This window comes from Doryrhamphus excisus, linkage group LG6 (genome assembly GCF_037039965.1).
Source record: "Doryrhamphus excisus strain RoL-2023G ecotype Guam linkage group LG6, RoL_Dexc_Guam_v1.1, whole genome shotgun sequence".
Taxonomy (NCBI): Eukaryota; Metazoa; Chordata; class Actinopteri; order Syngnathiformes; family Syngnathidae; genus Doryrhamphus; species Doryrhamphus excisus.
In genome coordinates this window covers 17,104,378-17,129,020 of record NC_136362.1, presented here as the reverse complement: position 1 = coordinate 17,129,020, position 24,643 = coordinate 17,104,378, and the positions used below count along the sequence as shown (strand labels likewise).

The window sequence follows — 24,643 nt, the reverse complement described above, 5'->3', positions numbered from 1 at the left end:
CGACTATGGTTGTCTGTATACATCTGTGAGATGTGTATCTGTAGTATGGACAGATTACGCATTCCCCAGCATGCTTTGCTGTAGTTTAAAATGATCACCTTTGACTGTCTTATGGATTTTTAAGGTGTTATTTTGGACAGACATGGTGTAATAGGTCAGGTTCTGCCATTTTTTGTCATTCATTCATATTCTACCGCTTATCCTCATGAGGGTCTCGGCCGTGCTGGAGCCTATCCCAGCTGTCATCGGCCGAGAGGCGGGGTACACCCTGGACTGGTCGCCAGCCAATCACAGGGCACATATAGACAAACAACCATTCACACTCACATTCATACCTATGGACAATTTGGAGTTGCCAATTAACCTAGCATGTTTTTGGAATGTGTGAGGAAACCGGAGTACCTGGAGAAAATGAGATGCCCGAGGGGGGAATCGAACCCGGATATCCTAGCTGTGTGGCCTGCGTGTGCTCTAGTCATTCATTCATTCATTCATTCATTCATTCATTCATTCATTTTCTACCGCTTTTTCCTCATGAGGGTCGAGGCCGTGCTGGAGCCTATCCCAGCTGTCTTCGGCCGAGAGGCGGGGTACACCCTGGACTGGTTGCCAGCCAATCACAGGGCACATATAGACAAACAACCATTCACACTCACATTCATACCTATGGACAATTTGGAGTTGCCAATTAACCTAGCATGTTTTTGGAATGTGTGAGGAAACCGGAGTACCTGGAGAAAATGAGATGCCCGAGGGGGGAATCGAACCCGGATATCCTAGCTGTGTGGCCTGCGTGTGCTCTAGTCATATATAGTTAAATTATTTTGACTTTTGGCCTGAATCTGGCACCCTTATTAAAATAATTGCGTATTCCATGCTATATACAATACTGTGTCCACTTTTAAAATCAAAATACCAGAGAAAACGCTCATTTACTCAGAATGCTGTAATCACTTTGATAAGATTTGTGAGGAAAATGCTATTTTTCAAACAGCTCTGTGATCCAGATGAAATTGCACTGTGGGCCGGATTTGGTCCCCTGAGCCTGAATTTGACACATTCATACCTATGGACAATTTGGAGTTGCCAATTAACCTAGCATGTTTTTGGAATGTGGGAGGAAACCGGAGTACCCGGAGAAAATGGGGAGAACATGCAAAACTCCACACAGAGATGGCCGAGGGTGGAATTGAACCCTGGTTTCCTAGCTGTGACGTCTGTGCCACCCCCTATAAAGATCACATTCAGATATTCAGTATTTCTTGATACTTATTACACATTGTAAGATTGCTCATTTAGTGAACATGGCAAGTTTGTATTGTAGGCTTTCATATTTGGAATGGCACCCCCAAACATACCAAATGTATCAAAGTAAATAATTCTTCACACAATTGCTAATTTCCACAGCAAATACATTTGCCAGCTCACAGTAAGATCACAAGTTCACATGAGTGCTAAATGCAACTTTACACCTCCAGCTCTCCACATGGGCTTTAAATACCTTTTTTAAAAAATTATTCAGAGCTGACTCAATAGAATAAACACTAACAAAGTGGAGACAAACTTTCTTTCATGCTGTACAACGTATTAAGTATTTTTTTGTCTAATTTTCCAGACAAAGGGTATGGGATGCTTCAGCTTATTTGCATGCTTCACAAGACAATGTTCATCATTAGATGTGTTTCCTGAGAAGCAGTTATGCTGTTGCTACTGTCCATCCAAATGAAATGTTTTCTAATAATTCTGCACTAAATGATGTCCCCACATTGTTTCAAGGCACTTACTAGGCAATCAGCAAGATTTCAGTTGTCAATTTGTAGTTTTACGTTGTTTTAAATGCGAAGATCTGTATTATTTTTTATTTTTCTTCTTTATTTCGAACATCATCTAAAGCCCAACAAAACATATATTATTCCTTGTCTACAAGAATGAAAACCCCACATCCAACCACCCTCACCCAGCTTGAGGCACCCAACTACGTGCCAAGAGCAACCAGTTCATTACTAGTCATTGTATCGTACATAATCCAGTACAAAAGAAAGAAAGAATGAAACCACTCCAACTATACAGTCACCACACTAGTCATCACAAGCTAACATGGATATAAAAAACATCAATGTTATGGTATTGTTTCAGTGAGATTATAAAATAAATGTGAGAGAAAAAACAAAAATATTCTTTAAAATACCTCAAATTAAATAATCACATTTGAGTCTTACTACTTCCCTTTTGTCACTGCTATCCCAACTACAGTGTTTTCCACTTCTATTTCCTTTATTCTTTTATTTTTGTTTATTTATTAATTTATTTAATTGTATTTATTGTTGTTAATTGTATATTTACTGTTGAGAGTGGACTGCAGCACCAGTCAGCAAGGCCTCACGCGGCTGCCCTGTATCTACTTAACTTGAGTTAATCAGTGGTGTGTTGTCCTATGCTGTGTGTTGCATTAAAATGAAATGTTTTCTAATAATTCTGCACTAAATGATGTCCCCGCATTGCTTCAAGGCACTTACTAAGCAATCAGCAAGATTTCAGTTGTCAATTTGTAGTTTTACGTTGTTTTAAATACAAAGATCTGTATTAAAAATAATTACTTGTCGCTGCTGCCTGACATCAAGCTGGAGAAGCTTTAGTGGGAATAGAAAATAGAATTAACTGGAAAAGAAACTTTATTTGGCTCTTTCAGTCTTTAGTGGGCTTGCAACAGGATTTATTGTGTTACCTCGAGGGATTAGATAACTGGACATGTGTTGTGTAGGCTGCCTATTCAAAATCAATTTGGGCTGCATCCAGTCCTTTGCTCTATTATTGGCCACTGTTCTGGATGTATCCACAATGCAAGTTAAGGTGTCACATTTGGCCCACTGCTATGCGGGAATTCAATTTGCGCTAATGTAACACTGAGCATTCAGAATATTTGTCAGTCACTCAGAGATTGTCTTCTTTAATACGTACGTCTATGCCTCCTCGTTTTGGGTGACGTATGACAGACAGCAGAAAGGCAGTCAAAGGCAGACGTCATCGGGAAGGTTTCTGCTACATGTAGTTGACTGTGGCGGTGCACCGCTACAAAATAAAAGCCACGACACCTTACAAAATGAGGGATGTTTTTAAACTCAAACTCAGGGGTCTCAAACTGGGCCGCATCAGGTTTTCAAAAAAAAACAAAAAAAAAAAACGCATTTATTAAAAACAGAAAAATTAATAAACTTTACTTTGGTTTCAATTTTCTACAAGAAAAGCTCTGATAAAACATTCCACTGTTCTCAAATATCTTACTTTTTATTTTTCTACACAAAATAAAATGAAAAGTAAATAAAAAAATCAAGAATAAAGAAAATCAATCAATCAGTAATAAATAAATAAATATAATAATAATAAAACGGCAAATAATAAAAACTTAAGAAACCACATATAGTTGGTGGGTAGACAAATTATTTTTTTCAGATTAAAATGAACAAAGCATTATTAGAGCCCTGTAGACATGACAAAACACGACTTATAGTCACATTTATACTCTTTTTATTTACAACATATTGCGCAACTGCAGGGTCTTGAGACACATGCTAACTCGCAAACTAGAGAGCTAGCGACCTAAACGGTAGCCTTCAAGTTGTTTCCTTCAAACTTAAATAGCCAAAAACTTACCACTTCCACACGGATAAGGAAGATAACTATTAACGGTTATTTAACCTTTAACATGAACATTAATCAAACGTAATAATTTTTTCTGGGTACATGATACCATACAGCATCCATATCAAACTTGCGCGGGCCGCACTAACATTAAACTTTCATATCAAGGCGGGGGCCTCAAACTAGTGTCTCTAAAACAATTTTGCATGTCGTAACACAACAAGCCGTAAAAGAGGAAGAATTGCTCCTATAACCGCTTTCTCTTTGTCACGATCGGGCTTTACCCACTCGTGACAGCTTAGTCTTCCTCTGTTCCTCTGTTCCTTGTTCATGCCCTTATTTTGTATTCACTTCCTCTGTTGCTCTGTTCTGTTTTCTGTTAATTATCTCCCGCACATGTTTTCTATTTTGTGTTGCCTATTTAGTTCAGGTGCGCGCTCCCTTCGTTGTCGGTTCATTGTCTTGTGTTGAGTTGTACTTGGTAGTGCACCTTTCTGCTGCATAGCAAGAAAATAAATATATTTTTACTTGCATTTGGGTCCTAATCTCTGCATCCTGGGGTCGAACCGAGAAACTCACAAGCCGCACCGTGACACTCTTGTGTCAACAGCATTGAAATGTTGATTTTCCGGCTTTGGAGGTAGAATCCATTACAATACTTATAATCTGAATAGTAACAAAGGTGGGATTGTGCCAACAGCCTTTCAGACACTGTTTATATAAACCAGCTCTTTCCTGTGTTTGTCATGTGTTGCTGTTCTGTGAACGGCAACGACACAGAATGAGATCGTTTCTTGCTTCGGAAGTATCAGAGGTGGGATGCCACCTGTGTGAAAGTTCATCAGACACTGCTCTCAGCCGAGACTCACTTCTCGAGCTGGTGCTGACATTGCGTATTTAATTATCTGATTGTAGAATGTTGAGTGGCTTCCACGGGCGCTATGTAAAAGGAACAGGTGAATAAATTCCGTATCTACTCTTATTATGACTCTGATACACCAATTTCTTATGTTACATTGGAATGCCAGAACATTGAGCATTGAGCATATTTAAAAAGCACTTTCTATTACATGACACATTTTTCTTGAGATGTGCAAAATGTAAGGTGTTCTAGCTATGCACGTGTACAAACTTTCATGCAAATCTGTGATTTTTTTTTTCCGGAAACCTGTTTGCAACTACCACCACTAGCAGTACTACCAGTCTAAACTGAGCAGCTTTGTGGAAAGAGGTCTTGGTGGCTGTATAATATCCCTGAATGACTTCTCTCCGGCACCTAACAGGACCTGTCTTCACCTTGATCCCCGTGAGAATACTCTTGTTTCTATTTTGAGCCGCTGTGCTTCGACTGTGCCGCCAGTCAAAATAGGACAGATACTGTTTCTCTTTTTCTGGTTCTCTATTGTTTAATTTATCTCTGCCTGCTCCTGGCCATTAATTGCAGTCCTTGATTAGTTTGCTGGACTCTAATCCATAGTTGGCAGCCAAAAGGTACATTTAAATGTTGTTAGTTTTTCTTTTTTGTAAAAGTAGCTTTGCACAATCATAACTAAGGACTCTGAATCTATGCTCTTTTATATAGGACAAATTTCAGGAATAATTAACAAGATATTGAAATAGTTATTTTATTTTGTTAATTGTGTTATTTTGAACCAAAAAAAAATTCATTTAACAATTAATTTTTCATGCATTCCTATTACTCTATTACAAGAATATTAAATTCAGGTTTGTATGAAATAGTACAAAATGGTCAAGTGGCAAAAAGGAGGCTTGATGTTTTAGACTTGATTTAAGTAATCTCAGCTACTTTGCCATTGAATTAACAGTTTTGCAATGTTCTTAGTTCATGTTGTCTTGGTTATTAAAAAAAAAAAAAAGTCATATCACAGTGGCAACAGTCTGCCCCCCATGCAGCCCACCACCGTAGCTTCAAAAAAACCTCAGGGAAACCCCTGATCAGTAGAACTGTAAACTGGGCTCATTCAGCATGTCATGCATAAAGGCAATATAGGCATGACTGAAACATATTAGATTATAAGTATTAAGTTATTAAGTGAAGATACCTTACTCCCCCTTGTTTTTTAAGCCTGTTGCTGTATCATTATCAGCAGAAAAACACATACTGTTGTGAAGTGACCTCACATGTACTCCATGTTCTTGCCTTTTTACATCAAGGATGTTGAAGTAGTGCCTGTACTTGCATCCTGAAAATACCAGTTTTAACTCCACAGACTGCTTGGACTCGCCAATGTTGCATGGAGTTCACTTGTGTAGCTTTTTGTGCCACGTTGAGGTTTGTAACCACAATACCCATTTACCGGAAATCTAGAACTTTGCATGAAATTGTACTCTACCTTTAGCCAATAATCCTGATTTAACTGTTTGTTACCGTTCTCCAATCACCAAAGAACAGTCAGAATAAAAAAACACTCCTGTCCTGTGCCTGGCTGGGCGAGCCAGGTCAGATAACAGCTGTTAGACATCAGTGCATGATAATGTGCCACATTTCACTGTCTGGAAGAGTAATCACGTTGTAATGTTTGAAGTAGTAATTCATTAGATTATCCATACGACAATTCAGAAACACTTGTGTTCACACATGTCCTGTTTGGTTCTGCTAAAACAGGGGTTCTTAACCTTTTTGACGTTGAGGCCAGATTTTTTCATTGCAGACTGGCCCGGAGCCCATTAAATATTAACGCTGTATAGATTTAATTGATCTCATTTATTTGTTTTTGATAATAAATGAAATCCACTCACAGTTTAACAAGCTAAAACCTGATTAAAGTTTAATGAACAATAACATGACATGAAAACATTTTATCATTACGTTTTATCATCACAAAGATCTTAACTTTTCCTAATAATTCATGGAACAAATCAAGCAAGAAAAAATTTAAAGGCTTAAGTCAGGCTTATAAATAAAAAAGACAAATATTTAGATTTTACTAACAAAAAAGGGAGTCGGAATAAAAATCATTAAAATCAATCAATCAATCAATAAAAAAGGTAGTGATAAAATAAATATAGTCAAAATAATATTTTTTAATTAAATAAATAAACTGTAAATAACATTTTAATAAAGTGCAAATAACACAATAGCCTTATAATCAGGAAATTAATTTAACAATTGCTTCGGCAGTCTTCCCTTTTTCGTTGCTAGTTATAGTTGAATGTCTTCTTCCGATCTTCTGCGAGCTTGTTAAACAACTGACTGACACATTACCGCCACCATCTGGTTGGAAGCTGCACTGTAACTGAGCATCTCATGGATAACATACAGTAGCATAGCTGTTAGCCTACCTCTGGTGTCTTCAGTTGATAACCTACTACGCAGTCCCACAGCGCTCGCGGCCCACTGCTGCAAAACTCAAAGCATGAGGCCCAAGTTTGGGCTATGGTCCTACTATGGTTAAGAGTCACTGTGCTAAAAGAAGCTCCTTAAAGATCTCATCAATAATCAGAATAAAAATGAATAGCAATTAATTCTTCCTTTCTTTTTGCCCATTGCAGCATCCTGTTTGCAGATATCGTAGGCTTCACCAGCTTGGCCTCCCAGTGCACCGCCCAGGAATTGGTTAAACTCCTGAATGAGCTGTTTGGAAAGTTTGATGAGCTTGCCACGGTGAGTCTTACTTATTTCAGCCATTAATTACAGTTACAGTGTCGACTCTATCTCTGTGGATGCACACCTAACATTGAATGTCTGCGTGCAGTGCTCCAACATGGTGTCACAGTGAATACTAGATGCCCCCCTTATGATGTGTAATTATTACGTGGTTCATTTGAGGAACTGTTGGCAGAGCACTTTAATCTAGTCCACATTTGCCCGAGGCTAAACGCTGCCTCCATGCTGGCTGTGTGAAAAGACTGAATGAAGTTGCAATTGTCTCCATCTTTCTCTCAGTGTGCATGCAGGGAAAGAGTTCAGCTAATCCCATCTGTCAATATTTCAGTCGTTTGTGCTTGCACTGCTGCAGGGAAGATCTGCATCGGGAATGTGATTTCACACAAGACTTAAATTTAATGTTTGAATACATTTTTAAAAATGTGTTATTTGACTGACACTGAGTCCCGTAGGGCAACCCCCCTTCCCGCCACAGCATTATCTACATGTAATCTGCCCCCTGTTACTTTCACCAGGCACATGCCCTTGTCAAATCCTTTAATCCAAAAAAGATTACAACTAAACCTTTTTTTTTTCTTTGCTTTCGCAGAAGTTTTTTTTTCCCTTACTATCTTTGCCCTGTTCTATTTTTAACTTCCATGTTTACATGCAAAAAATAGAAATGACTGAAAGGCGAATGGTGACCTATTGTATTGAAATGGTTGGTGCATCTTTTTAAGTCATATTTCAATCAGGCTCAGGCTGTTTAACAAATGTCTTGTCTAATGTTTAACATGTCCTCGCATACGCATAAGAACTTCCTACATTCATCGAAATTCTATCCATGGCACCTACACAACAATCGCAAGTGAAAACACCACCTTCGTAAATCTAACACAAAACCCTTCAACTATGATATGCCTTGCCTTTATTCGTCCCTCAGTGGGGAAATTTGTATGGGGGGGTGGGGGGGGGGAGAACACTAGGAGAGGGGAGGGGAAAAAACAACAACTCCAAACTAGTAGTTATAGTTAGCCTATTATGCATTTTTAAACACTGTGTATATGGCCATCATAAAAATAGGCTTTGCTACACATCTTAAAATAAAGCCTGGAGCTCTGCTTTGGCAAATAGGCTAAGTGAGCATGTTAACCATAACCATTGCTGTGAGTGTAATGTTAGCTATCTCACATAGCTATGCTAATGTTGCTAACGTTTGTCTCCTCCTGTCCAATTCTTTATATGGCATCTATTACACTGGACAAGTGCATCGTTACAATTTCTGGTGAACCTGAGGAACAAATACCTGACTCCATGTTGTAGCCTTGCCCTGACCCAAAGCCCTTGCTTGTTCTGATCAACTTTGGCAGGAATTGGTACTGCCAGTGACTCATTGCTGTGGTCACTGTGGACACCAGCGTTCCTCCTCTCCTTTTTTTAGGAAGAGCGGGTGATATAGCACATGGCCACTGGGCGTCATCACCGTAATACCATTCCAGCACCGTCCCCACACCACCTGTCCACTTTTTGGGCTAGTCAAGCTGCATGGGAATTGGGCCAGGAACACACTGTCCTCCAAAAGAACTGTTCATATTGCAGACCAAGCCTCTTTCTCTTCCCTCTCTAAAGGTTGCATTTCACTATGTCCAATAAAAAGCATGCGCGTTAATCTCTCGTTTATCACAGTTAATTGGTTCCAGACCTGACCGCGATAAATTAATTCCTGTGAAGTAAAACTCCTTATTTATGAATCAAATATTTTTGTTCATAGAGCATATAAAACTTCTTTACAACCTTTTATGTACATTTCTTTATGTTATTAGAGCGCTGTAGACATGAAATAACAGCCCCATAGTCACTTTTACACTCACATTACACAATATAATAGATATAGATGTATAGTAGATATAGATAAGATTTGTGGTTGTGTGTGTTCCAAATATGTGGATAGGATGTGACGTTGATCATTCAGAGTTGCGTTTTGCGTATTCCAGAGTAGCTGGAATATGGGCACAACAGTACCCTGTGTTATTATTATTATTATCCATTCATTCATTCATTCATTTTCTACCGCTTTTCCTCACGAGGGTCGCGGGGGATGCTGGAGCCTATCCCAGCTGTCTTCAGGCGAGAGGCAGGGTACACCCTGGACTGGTCGCCAGCCAATCACAGGGCACATATAGACAAACAACCATTCACACTCACATTCATACCTATGGACAATTTGGAGTGGCCAATTAACCTAGCATGTTTTTGGAATGTGGGAGGAAACCGGAGTACCCGGAGAAAACCCACGCATGCACAGGGAGAACATGCAAACTCCACACAGAGATGGCCGAAGGTGGAATTGAACCCTGGTCTCCTAGCTGTGAGGTCTGCACGCTTATTATTATTATTATTATTATGATTCTTAATGTTATTATTGTGCCTGTTGTGAGATAATTCAAACTGCAATGTTGTTGACAGCGATCAAGTCCGGTGCGTGTGGTACGCGTGAATAAGAGTGCGAGGGACTCCTAAAGACTCCCTTTTGTGTCATTTACACATGCACATCATGGCAAGCCACACCTCTGTTATGACGGCAGATGGAGGCACAGTGTAGCATCCCCACAGAGTCACACATAGTTGGGCCATCTTTTATAACTCGAACTATGACTGGAACACATCAACAGGAGTGTAATTTCACGTGCATATACAGTGTGTATCTCCAACCTCACGTCCCTAGTCTGTTCAGCCTTGGAAGGACACTTCCTCATTGTCACTAGATGACCACGAGGTAGATTCAAGGACACTCTGAACATCACAACAGCATCTTTATTGTGAGTGTATGTGTGGTCTAAATAAACAGAAAGACAAATAAGAATAAAAAGTGGATATTCTTACTATCATGTACAATTTGCTGTTTTTAGGTATGCTTGGAAATCCTAGAAAATACACTGAAAACATATGAATTCAACTTAAATTATGTTGTGTCTTTGAACACAATACCACGTTGTTCATAATAACATAGTTCACGTGTAAGTATTTTTCAGATATGTGGTATATTTTAGCTTGATTTGCATTTTCAGTTCATGTGGAGCTGTTAAAAGGGATCTCTTATACTCTTATTATACTTATTTTTCAGTGCATCCAGAAAGTATTCACAGCGCTTCACTTTTTCTACATTTTGTCATGTTACAGCCTCATTACAAACTGAATTAAATTAATCTCTTACCTCAAAATTCTACACAAAATACTCCATTATGACAATGTGAAAAAAGGTTTTTTTGACATGTTTTGAATTTATTAAAAATAGAAAACAAAAAAATCACATTTACATAAGTATTCACAGCCTTTGCCATGAAGCTCAAAATTGAGCTCAGGTGCATCTTTTTTCCACTGATCATCCTTGAGATCTTTCTACAGCTTAATTGGAGTCCACCTGCAGTAAATTCAGTTGATTGGACATGATTTGGAAATATAATAACTGTCTATATAAGGTCCCACAGTTGACTGTGCATGTCAGAGCACAAACACCAAGCATGAAGTCAAAAGAACTGTCTGTAGACCTGCGAGACAGGATTGTCTTGAGGCACAAATCTGGGGAAGGATACAGAAACATTTCTGCTGCTTTGAAGGTCCCAATGAGCACAGTGGCCTCCATTATTCGTAAATGGAAGACGTTTGGAACCACCAGGACTCTTCCTAGAGCTGGCCGGCCTTCTAAACTGAGCGATCGGGGAAGAAGGGCCTTAGTCAGGGAGGTGACCAAGGCCCCGATGGTCACTCTGTCAGAGCTCCAGCGTTCCTCTGTGGAGAGAGGAGAGCCTTCCAGAAGGACAACCATCTCTGCAGCAATCCACCAATCAGGCCTGTATGGTAGAGTGGCCAGACGAAAGCCACTCCTTAGTAAAAGGAACATGGCAGCCCGTCTGGAATTTGCCAAAAAGCACCTGAATGACTCTCAGACCATGAGAAACAAAATTCTCCGGTCTGATGAGACAAAGATTGAACTCTTTGGTGTGAATGCCAGGCGCCATGTTTGGAGGAAACCAGGCACTGCTCATCACCAGGCCAATACCATCCCTACAGTGAAGCATGGTGGTGGCAGCATCATGCTGTGGGGATGTTTTTCAGCAGCAGGAACTGGCAGACTAGTCAGGATAGAAGGAAAAATGAATGCAGCAATATATAGAGATATCCTGGATGAAAACCTGCTCCAGAGCGCTCTTGACCTCAGTAGACTGGTCATGTACCTTGACCATATAGACAGTAGACATTAGCACACAGCCAAGATCTCATAAGATTGGCTTCAGAACCACTCCGTGAATGGCCTGGAGTGGCCCAGTCAGAGTCCAGACTTGAATCCGATCGAACATCTCTGGAGAGATCTGAAAATGGCTGTGTACAGACGTCTCCCATCCAACCTGATGGAGCTTCAGACTTATTGCAAAGAAGAATGGGCAAAACTGCCTAAAGATAGGTGTGCTAAACTTGTGGGATCATATTCAAAAAGACTTGAGGCTGTAATTGCTGCCAAAGGTGGATCAACAAAGTATTAAGCAAAGGCTGTGAATACTTATGTAAATGTGATTTTTTTGTTTTCTATTTTTAATAAATTCAAAACATGTCAAAAAAAACTTTTTTCACATTGTCATAATGGAGTATTTTGTGTAGAATTTTGAGGTAAGAGATGAATTTAATTCAGTTTGGAATGAGGCTGTAACATGACAAAATGTAGAAAAAGTGAAGCGCTGTGAATACTTTCCGGATGCACTGTAAATACTCTTATTATATTATACTTTTATTATGCTCTCTATTATACTCTCTTATACTTTTCCACTTTTCTGACCTATAAATGTAGTTAGAATGTTGTATTCTGTTGTTAAACGAGGCCAAAGTTTCAGATAATGAGGTTTGCACATTTGGAAGTGAGCCCTGAAAGAAGTTTGGGATGGCTCAAAACGATCGGTTTTAAAAGGCGTGGTAAAACCGTTCCTTTGTGACATCACAGAGGGACGAACTTCCTGATATATAAACTCTTTGCCGTCCCCCAAGCTCTACTTCCCCCTTATCAGTGTCCTAACTGTGTTTATTTTGTGTCATGGTGCAAAAGCACTTATATAGAGGGAGCGGGGTTGCTAATAGCCGTTTCCCACCACAATTAGTCACCACATTCTGTTACCGATGCAGTAGAAAAAATGCATAAAATGCAAAAGCTACTCAAAATTCAGAGACGTCTTGAGAAACGGACTGTCCAGTCTCTACTTCGGGATCAGATTCACAAACCAACACATATGGCTGTATGTGCAAAGCGGACATTTTAAAAAGATATCATCAACTCCTATACCGTTAGCTAGCGGCACCAACCAGAAGTCCTTTTAAGTACTTGCTAGTGTGACCAACCACAGCGGAGTGGGCGTGCCTGGAAGCGGGCCGTGGGTGAAATACATTAAAATAAAAAATTTAGCAGGAACCACAAAATCATAGTCTAACCTAGCATGATGTTGCTGTAAAATGTGTTAGCACTGTAGCTCACATAGGTATGCTATAGTGTTGCTAATGTTTGTGTCTTCATGTCCCAATCCTTCATGTCGTCTTGCTGTATGTCAGGGGACTCAAGCATGCGGCCCGCGGGCCAAATGTGGCTAGTTTGAGGCCCCCGCCTTGATATGAAAGTTTAATGTTAGTGCGGCCCGCGCAAGTTTGATATGGATGCTGTATGGTATCATGTACCCAGAAAAAATTATTACGTTTGATTAATGTTCATGTTAAAGGTTAAATAACTCTTAATAGTTATCCTCCCTATCCGCGTGGAAGTGGTAAGTTTTTGGCTATTTAAGTTTAAAGGAAATAACTTGAAGGCTACCGTTTAGGTCGCTAGCTCTCTAGTTTGCGAGTTAGCATGTGTCTCAAGACCCTGCAGTTGCGCAATATGTTGTAAATAAAAAGAGTATAAATGTGACTATAGTCGTGTTTTGTCATGTCTACAGGGCTCTAATAATGCTTTGTTCATTTTAATCTGAAAAAAATAATTTGTCTACCCACCAACTATATGTGGTTTCTTAAGTTTTTATTATTTGCCGTTTTATTATTATTATTATATTTATTTATTACTGATTGATTGATTTTCTTTATTCTTGATTCATTTATTTTTCATCTTATTTTGTGTAGAAAAATAAAAAGTAAGATATTTGAGAACAGTGGAATGTTTTATCAGAGCTTTTCTTGCAGAAAATTGGAACCAAAGCGAAGTTTAAAAAAAAAAATTGTTAGTTTTTTTTGGAAAACCTGATGTGGCCCAGTGTCACCCAGACCCGAGCTCCAGTGGCCCCCAAGTAAATTGAGTTTGAGACCCCTGCTGTATGTCATCTAGCGTTGAACAAATGCATAAATTACATGTGCACAATTGGACCTGGAGACAGACACTTCCAATACACGATTGTGAGAACTCTCAGACTTATTTAAAATTGTTGAAAAATACAAATAATTAATACTGTAATATGGAATCTGCAGTTTTCAGAATTGTAGTTTTACAGTAAGTAACATGGCTAGTGTCATTAAATCAAGATTTAACGAACAATAGGCATTGTGTTCTTGGTCCGCAGAAGCTGGGGGGAAAAAAAAGAGGTTTACAGGAAACCCACTCACACAGATAAGTGTCGACAGTTTGATTCCCACCACCCACTGGAACACAAGCTGGGAGTAATTATAACTCTTCGGCACCATTACAAGAATCTGCTGACTACTGCTGAGACTGACGATTAGAGGCGTTAACACCTCAGGAAAGCTTTGGGTTCTTGTCACTCTCCTCAATTTTTCTTTAAAGTACAACACTCCATGCATAAGTCAGTGTCAGTGTACAAAAAAGTTTTGTTCCATATTACATTGATGGTAATACTATACACCAGTGGTCTCAAACACGCGGCGCGCGGGCCAAATGCGGCCCACAGGACACTAGTTTGAGGCCCCCGCCTTGATATGAAAGTTTAATGTTAGTGCGGCCCGCGCAAGTTTGATACGGATGCTGTATGGTATCATGTACCCAGAAAAAATTATGTTTGATTAATGTTCATGTTAAAGGTTAAATAACTGTTAATAGTTAACCTCCCTATCCATGTGGAAGTGGTAAGTTTTTGGCTATTTAAGTTTAAAGGAAATAACTTGAAGGCTACCGTTTAGGTCGCTAGCTCTCTAGTTTGCGAGTTAGCATGTGTCTCAAGACCCTGCAGTTGCGCAATATGTTGTAAATAAAAAGAGTATAAATGTGACTATAGTCGTGTTTTGTCATGTCTACAGGGCTCTAATAATGCTTTGTTCATTTTAATCTGAAAAAATAATTTGTCTACCCACCAACTATATGTGGTTTCTTAAGTTTTTATTATTTGCCGTTTTATTATTATTATTATTATATTTATTTATTACTGATTGATTGATTTCCTTTATTCTTGATTTGTTTATTTATTTTTCATCTTATTTTGTGCAGAAAAATAAAAACAGAGAACAGTGGAATGTTTTATCAGAGCTTTTCTTGTAGAAAATCAAAACCAAAGCCAAGTTTATTCATTTTTCTGTTTTTAATAAATGCGTTTTTTTGTTTTTTTTTTTAAACCTGATGCGGCCCAGCCTCGCCCAGACCCTAGCTCCAGTGGCCCCCAAGTAAATTGAGTTTGAGACCCCTGCTATACACAGTGTAGAGATGGAGGTTCCTATTTAAGAGGATGCTAACAAGAAAATGACACACCAACTGGTCCTTTTTCTCTATAAACACACTCCTTGGCTGAGTTTCCAACAGGCTGTTCAGCACCCAAAACAACAGCTTCTGTCATGAGATGGATGGCTATTGCGGTGCTTTCTAACATTAATAGCATCGGATGGAGTGTGTGTTTGTTTGCATGTGTGCATCCACTCCAGTCGTACGTATGTGAATGTGTGTATCTCTGTCGTTTCCATGGCAGAGTTTGACAAGGCGCTTCATTCTTGTCTGTCTTTTTCTGTCCTGTCACAAGACCTCTCTGCATCACAACTTTCAGACTCCTCCGCTCCTTGTTTCTCGGCTTCTTGATTGACATGCGGCAGCCTACTTCCCTTAACTGCGTCTGCTATGCCCCATGGTTCTCCATACACTCTGGTGCTGTCTCATGCTTCCATTTTTAGACGCCTCATTGATATAGCCATCGACTGTCGCTTTGCTCTTTCAATAGGGCTCAAGTAACACTTAAGTAACGCTCGATTAACAATATGATTTTTTTTCTTGTAAGATTATGACTTTTTCGGGAAAAAAATCAATCTTTTTTACCCGCCTTGATGAAACAATTGCTTACGAACAAACTGTGATTGCTGTTACTGTGGTTGTCATCTGCCAGTGGCTGGAATCTCTGTGTAAACACAACTCAAATACACTGACTCATGAGCAGATGCGAAGATCACCACTAAGTCCGACTGTTCCCATAAGATGACTTTGTGCTCAGAACCGCAGCGTCTGGAGATCTGCACAAACCAAACAAGCCAATCTCAGAGTTTGACGTAGGAATGCAAATTAAAACAAACTATATTCAGCGCTTTTATGAGATATCCAGGTTGTTGTATTTTAACATGAAAATAATGTCAGACATTTTCTACAAGCAGTTGAATAATTTGGCACTGGATTACAGTAATCCCTTGTTTATTGCGATTGATTAGTTCAGCCCTAAACGTGATAAGTGAATTTCCACTCAGTAGGATTCCTTATTTATAAATAAAATATTTTCATAGTTTAAGCATAGAAAATCTGTTTTCCAAAATTCTAAAGGTTTTTTTAACACTATTATAGCCCTCTAGACATGAACGAACACCCCTGTGGTCACTTTTACCCAATATTGTAGACATCATAAGAGTAAATAAGACATTTAAGATATAAATAAGACTCATGCTCATGTGTGTTGCTATGAATGGGCCGTGTGTTTGAGACCCCTGGTGTACACTGCCTCTCGCCAAAATCGAGCCGGGATATACTCCAGCATACCCCGGCGACCCTGGTGAGGGCAATTGGCATAGAGATGGATGAATGGATGGATGGATGGAAACAATATATAATCAATGGAAAGCCTTTGCTATAATCTGAGAAATTGACATTTAAGGCAAAGATTACAACAGTGAAACAAATTTGCTTCCCATACCAAGGCCTAAAACTTACAGGATGTTTAAAATATATAACAAAGAATTACAAATCATTGATGACTCATTGCACTGCTTTTTCTTCCGCTGCTTTTGTCATCTGCTCTCCTTTACAGCATGTTTTCCCGTTCTGTTGTTTGTCTCCACCTTTGTGTCTTTGTTGGGGTGCATTGAAGTGTGTGCTCATTTGCATGCATGCATATGGATATGGTGTGTGTGTGTGTGTGTGTGTGTGTATGTGAGAGAAAGAGTGAGATAGGCTGCTGGTAATAAAGCTCCATCACACCTGTGAGAGTGCTGCATTATGATTGTTCTTGTTGTAGTGTTTTCATTCATGATTGCAATCTTTCTGGGGTAGGAAACCTTTAAAAAAAAAAAAAAAGATGGATAATGTGACTTTACTTTTTAATGCTCCACACGCTTACTTCTCATTCTTCATCTGACTAACCGCTTTGTCCATGATGCTTGGGTCACATGACAGTGGTAATCCCTGCTTGGGTTCTGAATCAGCTCCTAAAGCCACCGTGCAGATTAGCACAGGAAAAGTACAGAGTGGGAGATGGGGCTTTCCCCACGTTGGCTGTGGCTCACTGCAGCCGTTGCCATAGTGCCATTTGTTACTGATCCACCAAATCACCTGAGGTAGCCTAAACAGACCTGATCAGCTCAGCACCACCATAGGAGGTTGGGCGTATTAAAGCCAAGTGCTGCTTTCAACACCTCCTGAAGCTCAAAACGTTAATTATAGGGATAAAATATATAGCATACAGAGTATACGATATATACAGTATACAGAAGACAGAAACTTAGGCCATCCTAAAACTGTTGGTAACTGTACAGGCTGTACTTAGAATTATTTACACAATGTCTGAACTTTATTAAGTAATAAAGATAAAATGTATACTTACATATATGGTGATTCTGGACAAAGGTATTGGGACACCATCTATGTACATTCATTCATTCATTCATTTTCTACCGCTTTTTCCTCACGAGGGTCGCGGGGGTGCTTGAGCCTATCCCAGCTGTCTTCGGGCGAGAGGCGAGGTACACCCTGGACTGGTCGCCAGCCAATCACAGGGCACATACGTATAGACAAACAACCATTCACACTCACATTCATACCTATGGACAATTTGGAGTCGCCAATTAACCTAGCATGTTTTTGGAATGTGGGAGGAAACCAGAGTACCCGGAGAAAACCCACGCATGCACGGGGAGAACATGCAAACTCCACACAGAGATGGCCGAGGGTGGAATTGAACCCTGGTCTCCTAGCTGTGAGGTCTGCGCGCTAACCACTCGACCTCCGTGCCACCTGTCTGAACTTTATTAAGTAATAAAGATAAAATGTTTACTTACATGTATGGTGATTCTGGACAAAGGTATTGGGACACCACTGTAGTCCCACTGCTTTGAATGTTGGTTAGCTTACATTCAATAACTCCAATTATGTTTTTTTTTTTAAATTGTTGCGAAACTGTATATAAAAAAACTTACCTTCAATCGTACTTACCTTACTAGATTAATAATTAATACACGTGTTAGTAAGAGGCAGTTAAAAAGGTGCAGATTAGGTTTCGTTTTGGAGTTTTCTTGCAATAATACTGTATGTAAACTGTGCATTGCCACATTTGTCTGCCACTGAGTGGCAGGCTGAGTGCACCAGCGTTCTGAAATGGCACAAGGACACAATTGTTGCTTCGCCGTCGCTCATTGCTGAAAACTCAACATCACTCACATGTTAAAAATAGCACGTCTGCCTTGTCTTGTGCCACCGACGTGCATAATTATGAGTCTTTGTGCTCTTCGCATGCACGACCAGTGATCCCATTACCTCCATGGAAACAATGAAGGGGTTGTGAGACGACGGCGTCAATGGTAACCCGGTTTCTCTGGTAAAATGAATGCCACATGGCTCATATCCTCCAATAATGGCTCGTATTTGCAAGTGATGGAGTGAGTGAGTCCTAATATTGGCTATAGCATGTGTTACTGTAGCGCTACATTTGTAAAAATACAATAGCCCCGCACCAGAAACCTGCAGATGTCATTTATCTAAAGAAAATATGCATACAACGTGGGAACCATTTGCATAATATGACAGGCCTTAAGCATTACAGTGTTAAAGTGATGTATGATGAAATTTCCCTAAGCTCATTTGACCTTGAAACTTGCCTGGATTGATAGTAATTGTATGCAAATGTGTATATAATGTTTAAATATATTCTCCACTGTTGTCCCAATGTTTTTTTTGTTGTTGCTTGAACTGACAGGAAAACCACTGTCGCAGGATCAAGATTCTGGGGGATTGTTACTACTGCGTTTCTGGACTGACCCAGCCGAAGACTGACCACGCCCACTGCTGTGTTGAAATGGGTCTGGACATGATTGACACAATAACGTGAGTTGTTCCATCAACATCTTGTTGATGGAAATTTATTACACTTATGTAGACATCAACATACAGTACCAGCAAATATGGTGCCAATAGTAGTGAATACTTTACACCAGGAGATGGCGGACATCTCTAACTTTTATCTAAACTACATTTGTGGGGGTGGTGAGTTATCAAAACACACAGTTCACTGCTCATGGGTAGATTAGACCTGAGAATACAATGGATGAGTGATAATATTCACTGGCATGATGGCTCTATTATGGATAGATAGATCATCATTCATTCATTCATTCATTCATTTTCTACCACTTTTTCCTCACGAGGGTCGCAGGGGGTGTTGGAGCCTATCCCAGCTGTCTTTGGGCGAGAGGTGGGGTACACCCTGGAATGGTCAGATAGATCATCAATCAAATTTAAATATTAGTCATTGACAACACAACTGAACACAAAATGAAACTTTTATTAAGGGAGAAAAAAAATGTCGGTCGAGTGGTTAGCGGGCAGACCTCACAGCTAGGAGACGAGGGTTCAATTCCACCCTCGGTCATCTCTGTGTGGAGTTTGCATGTTCTCCCCGTGCATGCGTGGGTTTTCTCCGGGTACTCCGGTTTCCTCCCAAATTTCAAAAACATGCTAGGTTAATTGGCGACTCCAAATTGTCCATAGGTATGAATGTGAGTGTGAATGGTTGTTTGTCTATATGTGCCCTGTGATTGGGTGTACCCCGCCTCTCGCCCGAAGACAGCTGGGATAGGCTCCAGCACCCCCGCGACCCTCGCCAGGAAAAGCGGTAGAAAATGAATGAATGAATGAATGGTGGTTTTCCAGCATGATCCACCTTTTTTAAGGTCATGGAGATCATTATCCTGCTGCAGGACCCAAATTGATTTCAGCTCGAGGTCACGAACCGGTGGCCGGATGTTCTTTTTCAGAATTTTTGGGGAGACAGCAGAACTAATGGTTCCTTTTATCACAGCAAGTCTTCCATGTCCTAAAGCAGCAAAACAGCCCCTGACCATCACACTACCACCACCACATTTTATTGGTGGTATGATGTTCTTTTTCTGAGATGCAGCGTTACTTTTATGGCAGACGCAATGGGACACACACCTTGAAAATTTGTTTTGTATTGTCAGACCACACAGTATTTTCCCAAATGTCATCATCAAGATGTTTTCTGGCCAAACTGGGACGGGCCTTAATGTTCTTTTTGTTCAGCGGTGGATTTGGTCTTGGAACTCTGCCATGCAGACCATTTTTGCCTTACGTTGGCGTAATAAACACTGGCATTAACTGAGGCTAGGGAAGCTCGCAGTTCTTTGGATATTGTTTTTGGGTCTTTTGTGTACTCTTGGTTGATTCGTCGCTGCACTCTTGGGGTAATTTTGGTTGGCTAACCACTTCTGAAAAGGTTCCATGTTTTCACTGTTTGTGGATAATGGCTCTCACTGTCGTTCACTCTCTTAATAATAACAATGTTCATTTGAACACATATTCAAATTCAGTTGTGTTATCATTGACTAATTTAAATTTGTTTGATGATCTGAATCATTATATGTGCCCTGTGATTGGCTGGCAACCAATCCAGGGTGTACTCCGCCTCTCGCCCAAAGACAGCTGGGATAGGCTCCAGCACCCCCGCGACCCTCATGAGGAAAAAGCGGTAGAAAATGAATGAACGAATGAGGATCTGAAACATTTAAGTGTGATGAACATGCAAAAAAACCAGGAAATCAGGAAGGGGGGCAAACACCACTGTGTATTCATTTTTCTACATATACAGAATAAGCACATCAGTTGGCACTATGTCAGTTTCAGAGCCAGAACTGCCTCTGCAGTTGATGGAGCAGCTGATATAACACGTTTAAAAAATCGGCCACAGCAGGTATGTTGTTTGACTGGCAGTGATTGACACTGGAAGATCTGAGCAGCGACAGCAAGATACAAGATGAGTAACAGTGGTCCCTGTTTAGATCGCCTTGAAAGATGGTATGAAAATACATACAATATTGCGCAAAATTTTATAGAATATATCTAGCAGAAAAAATATGAAATACTGTTTCATCAAGTGTTCAAGCAAAACGACCACACAATAAGCAGGCATAATATAAAATATCCATAATAACAGAAAGTGAGCAACAAAACTGTTGAATTTTTTCATTTTTATCATATAGTCATATAGCCGTGTTATTAACTTTCAAGTGTCTCTCCGCCCATCAATTGTGTTGTGTCGCCCTCAGGTCAGTGGCAGAGGCCACAGAAGTCAATCTGAACATGCGTGTGGGCCTCCATACAGGCCGGGTGCTGTGTGGAGTGCTGGGCCTCAGGAAATGGCAGTATGACGTTTGGTCAAATGATGTGACCCTCGCCAATGTGATGGAGGCTGGCGGTCTACCTGGGTCAGTATGAGTTGTGTCAACGCTGAGGGGCAAAGTGTTCACATAAAATGCTATTGTGTGAAAAATAGTTGCTGGGAGAAAAGCACTGCACAGAGCCTTTACGTAGCATATTTGATATTTGATATCTGCGGTCTGATATGATATTTTGTGATGAATTAACCAGCGGAATTTATTCTTTAGCTCGTTGAGTAAATGTCTTTTTAATAATTCCACATTTTAAATAATTCATTAAAATGTAAAAATGTGGTGCATTTTAATTTATTATTACTTATTATACATTTATTTGTCTTCAAGTGAGCAGTTAAGGGATTGGCACAGCTTGCAAGTGGTTTTTTTTGTTTTTTTGTGCTATGCTCCACAGAAAAGTCCACATCACCAGATCTACACTAGAGTGCCTGAATGGAGACTACGAGGTGGAGCCTGGAAATGGTCACGAGCGCAACGCCTTCCTCCAAAAACACGAGATTGAAACTTTCTTCATAGTGCCATCACACCGACGGAAGGTAGTGCATTTTAATTCCTATTCATGACTTTCTCTTTATGTCTTTTACCAAGAGGGAATGATTACTTTGACACTTTCAGTTGTATTCTTTATTAGGCCGTGGCCCTAAGTGAACCCTTAATACCTTTGAGGGTGTACTGTGTAGAGATAATCCATCTGGACGTGGAAAGTCAGACTAGGCTCAATTGAGAGGGAGGCTTATCTTCTCCTGGTTACTTCTCCTGCATTAGCATGTTAAAGCAAAAAAAAAAAACACCTTTAGAGTGGAAAAGATAGTGTAGACTAAAGCATCAAGCGTGATATAACAGCGCTCCCACATATTTGATATAGAGATGATGTCACTTCCAGCCTATAATGGATTCAACTGAGGCTGCAAGGAGGGAAAGCGAGAGGGGGGATAGGGCCTGTGGCATCTTTCATCACAGATTTGCAGAGTTCAGTATGCATACAGATGCATGTGTGTGGCAAATGCATCAACAAGCTGCTTGCTTTCATCAGGCTTCTCTCTTATGTTCTCCGCTCGAGGCAGAAATGTGAAGATCTTTTTGTACAAATCTTGCAGGAAGGGAATATATGTGGAATTGTTACTTTTTATAAAGATGACACTTGCAAAATTGATAATACTCTATCGTCAATCAAAGTTAACATTGCTGTTTTCAATCATTTAGGCCGCCTGGTGGTATTTATATCACCAAAAAGTACACACACATGCACACACATTGAAGTCAGAATACAGTTATTTCATCACTCACCACTCAATCATTGGACACTTCATGAGGTACACCTCCACAATCAAAGTGCATCCTCACTAATCAGCCACAATCAGCCACAACTAACTATAAATAATTTCCCCCTATTATGTAGTTAAATAAGATAACATTCTTAAAGTACTGTATATTTGAATGTACTTACTTAGCAGCACTTTTGTCATTGTGAGTTTGTAAAGCAGGTGCAATACTATATTATGCAAAATAAGGTTCTGCTCAGCGGCAAGCAGTCGACTGTGCATCGAATGACATGGATGTAGTGTAACCTTGTAATACTATTCATTACTTAGCTCACAAAGCTTCCTGAATGAGAAACAAGGTCCTCAAAGTCATGAAACCGTTAACGTGACCTATGGGATTGACCCACTTTGTTCAATCTACTCTCCGTTAAAGTCTAATCCTAGTAATGATAATTGCATAATGATAATTGCATGATGATGATGATCATGATGATGTGCACACACACACACACACACACACATACAATGTCACTTTACATAATATCTATTACAGCGTGGCCAATCATGACTTAATCCCTGTTACCATCTTTTTCATCCGTCCACAGATATTCCCTGGATTGATTCTTTCGGATATAAAGCCAGCCAAAAAGATGAAGTTCAAAACGGTGTGCTACTTACTGGTGCAACTCATGCACTGCAGGAAGATGTTCAAGGCGGAGATTCCCTTCTCTAATGTCATGAACTGCGAGGATGGCGATAAGGTAACATTTTTGTATGTTGTATGTTTTCACAATGCAGTTACCTTATTTACAATGCCACCATCTTTTTTTTACCTCAACATTATTATTTTTAGAATAATAGTATGGGGTGGGTGGCATGGCGGTCGAGTGGTTAGCGCGCAGACCTCACAGCAAGGAGGACCAGGGTTCGACTCCACCCTCGGCCATCTCTGTGTGGAGTTTGCATGTTCTCCCCGTGCATGCGTGGGTTTTCTCCGGGTACTCCGGTTTCCTCCCACATTCCAAAAACATGCTAGGTTAATTGGCGACTCCAAATCGTCCATAGGTATGAATGTGAGTGTGAATGGTTGTTTGTCTATATGTGCCCTGTGATTGGCTGGCGACCAGTCCAGGGTGTACTCCGCCTCTCGCCCAAAGACAGCTGGGATAGGCTCCAGCACCCCCCGCGACCCTCGTGAGGAAAAGCGGTAGAAAATGAATGAATGAATAGTATGGGGTTTCTTTCCAGGGCTAAATAAGCACTCACTGGTCTTTTTTTTGTTTTTGTTTGTCAGTGTCACTTACTGACAGTAGTAAAACATACTTATAACCATTTTTTGTTTGAGTTTAATCATGTAAAGTAAATTCATTTGAAAACGTAAGTGTATTGTTTTGTACTTTCTACATGAACACAATGGGATGGATGAAGAGTAGCAAAAATGGAAAGTAAGGAAGTCAGAATGGTGAAGGAGGGCAATGTGGTTGTGCTCCATTGCCCGGTATTTAGCAACGCTCTTCACTGTGGCTGCCAAAGACACTTAGTCTCAGCAGGGTGCATTCCCTAATGAAGTTAAATGTGACGGCAATGACATCATTTGAAAGTATAATCAGCCGCCTCTTTGCGTTGTTGACGCTCCTTGAGCCGTGTTTCTAATATGATAAAGCGTCCAGTGAGTGCAGTGGGTACACAAGCTCTTTCTTCTTTATTTCTGCTTTCTTTGCTCACGCAGCGAAGAGCCATGAGGACGGCTCCCCAGAAACTGAGGAATCGCTCCAATACCAACCAAGCTAACGTGATCCAGAGCAGCCCCAGAACGCGGGTCAACCGCTACATCGGGCGCCTGATCGAGGCCCGTCAGACCGAGTCCGACACAGCTGACCTTAACTTCCTCACTCTCATGTACAAGTGCTCGGAGCGTGAGCAAAAGGTGACGGCTGCTCTCATTTTGTTCAAATGACTGTAAATTTCTGGTGCATTCGGTGGTATTTGGTCAAAATGGACATTCTAGCACACATGTAATACATACACTGGTTTTATAAATATTAAACAAATGGCCGATGACTTTCTGGCTTGGGCTCAAATAAGACATGTTAAAACAAGTGTTCTGTAGCAGTCTTTAAAGTTTTATGATGCTTGTGTGAATAGCCAATCAGTTACTGTATGGGCTGTTACCTGTTATTCACTACAAAGAGGTTTTGCTTGATGGCGGCCATCTTTTTCAAACAATCTTGCT

The 24,643-nt window shown here is 40.2% G+C and overlaps 1 protein-coding gene across 6 annotated transcripts in view; it reads left to right on the top strand.

The window, feature by feature from the left end:
- The window catches only part of LOC131125082 (adenylate cyclase type 1-like), a 47,468-nt gene that overhangs the window by 13,316 nt on the left and 9,509 nt on the right, over positions 1-24,643 (top strand). For all 6 annotated transcript variants that reach the window (XR_013627549.1, XM_058066235.2, XM_058066234.2 and 3 more), the window contains exons 4-9: positions 7,153-7,264; positions 18,658-18,785; positions 21,023-21,181; positions 21,543-21,684; positions 23,016-23,171; positions 24,140-24,337. Coding sequence is in view for 5 of the 6 variants with exons in the window: in XM_058066235.2 (XP_057922218.2) it covers positions 7,153-7,264; positions 18,658-18,785; positions 21,023-21,181; positions 21,543-21,684; positions 23,016-23,171; positions 24,140-24,337 (895 nt within the window). In the remaining variant the exon portion in view is untranslated. The remainder of the gene's footprint in view (positions 1-7,152; positions 7,265-18,657; positions 18,786-21,022; positions 21,182-21,542; positions 21,685-23,015; positions 23,172-24,139; positions 24,338-24,643) is intronic.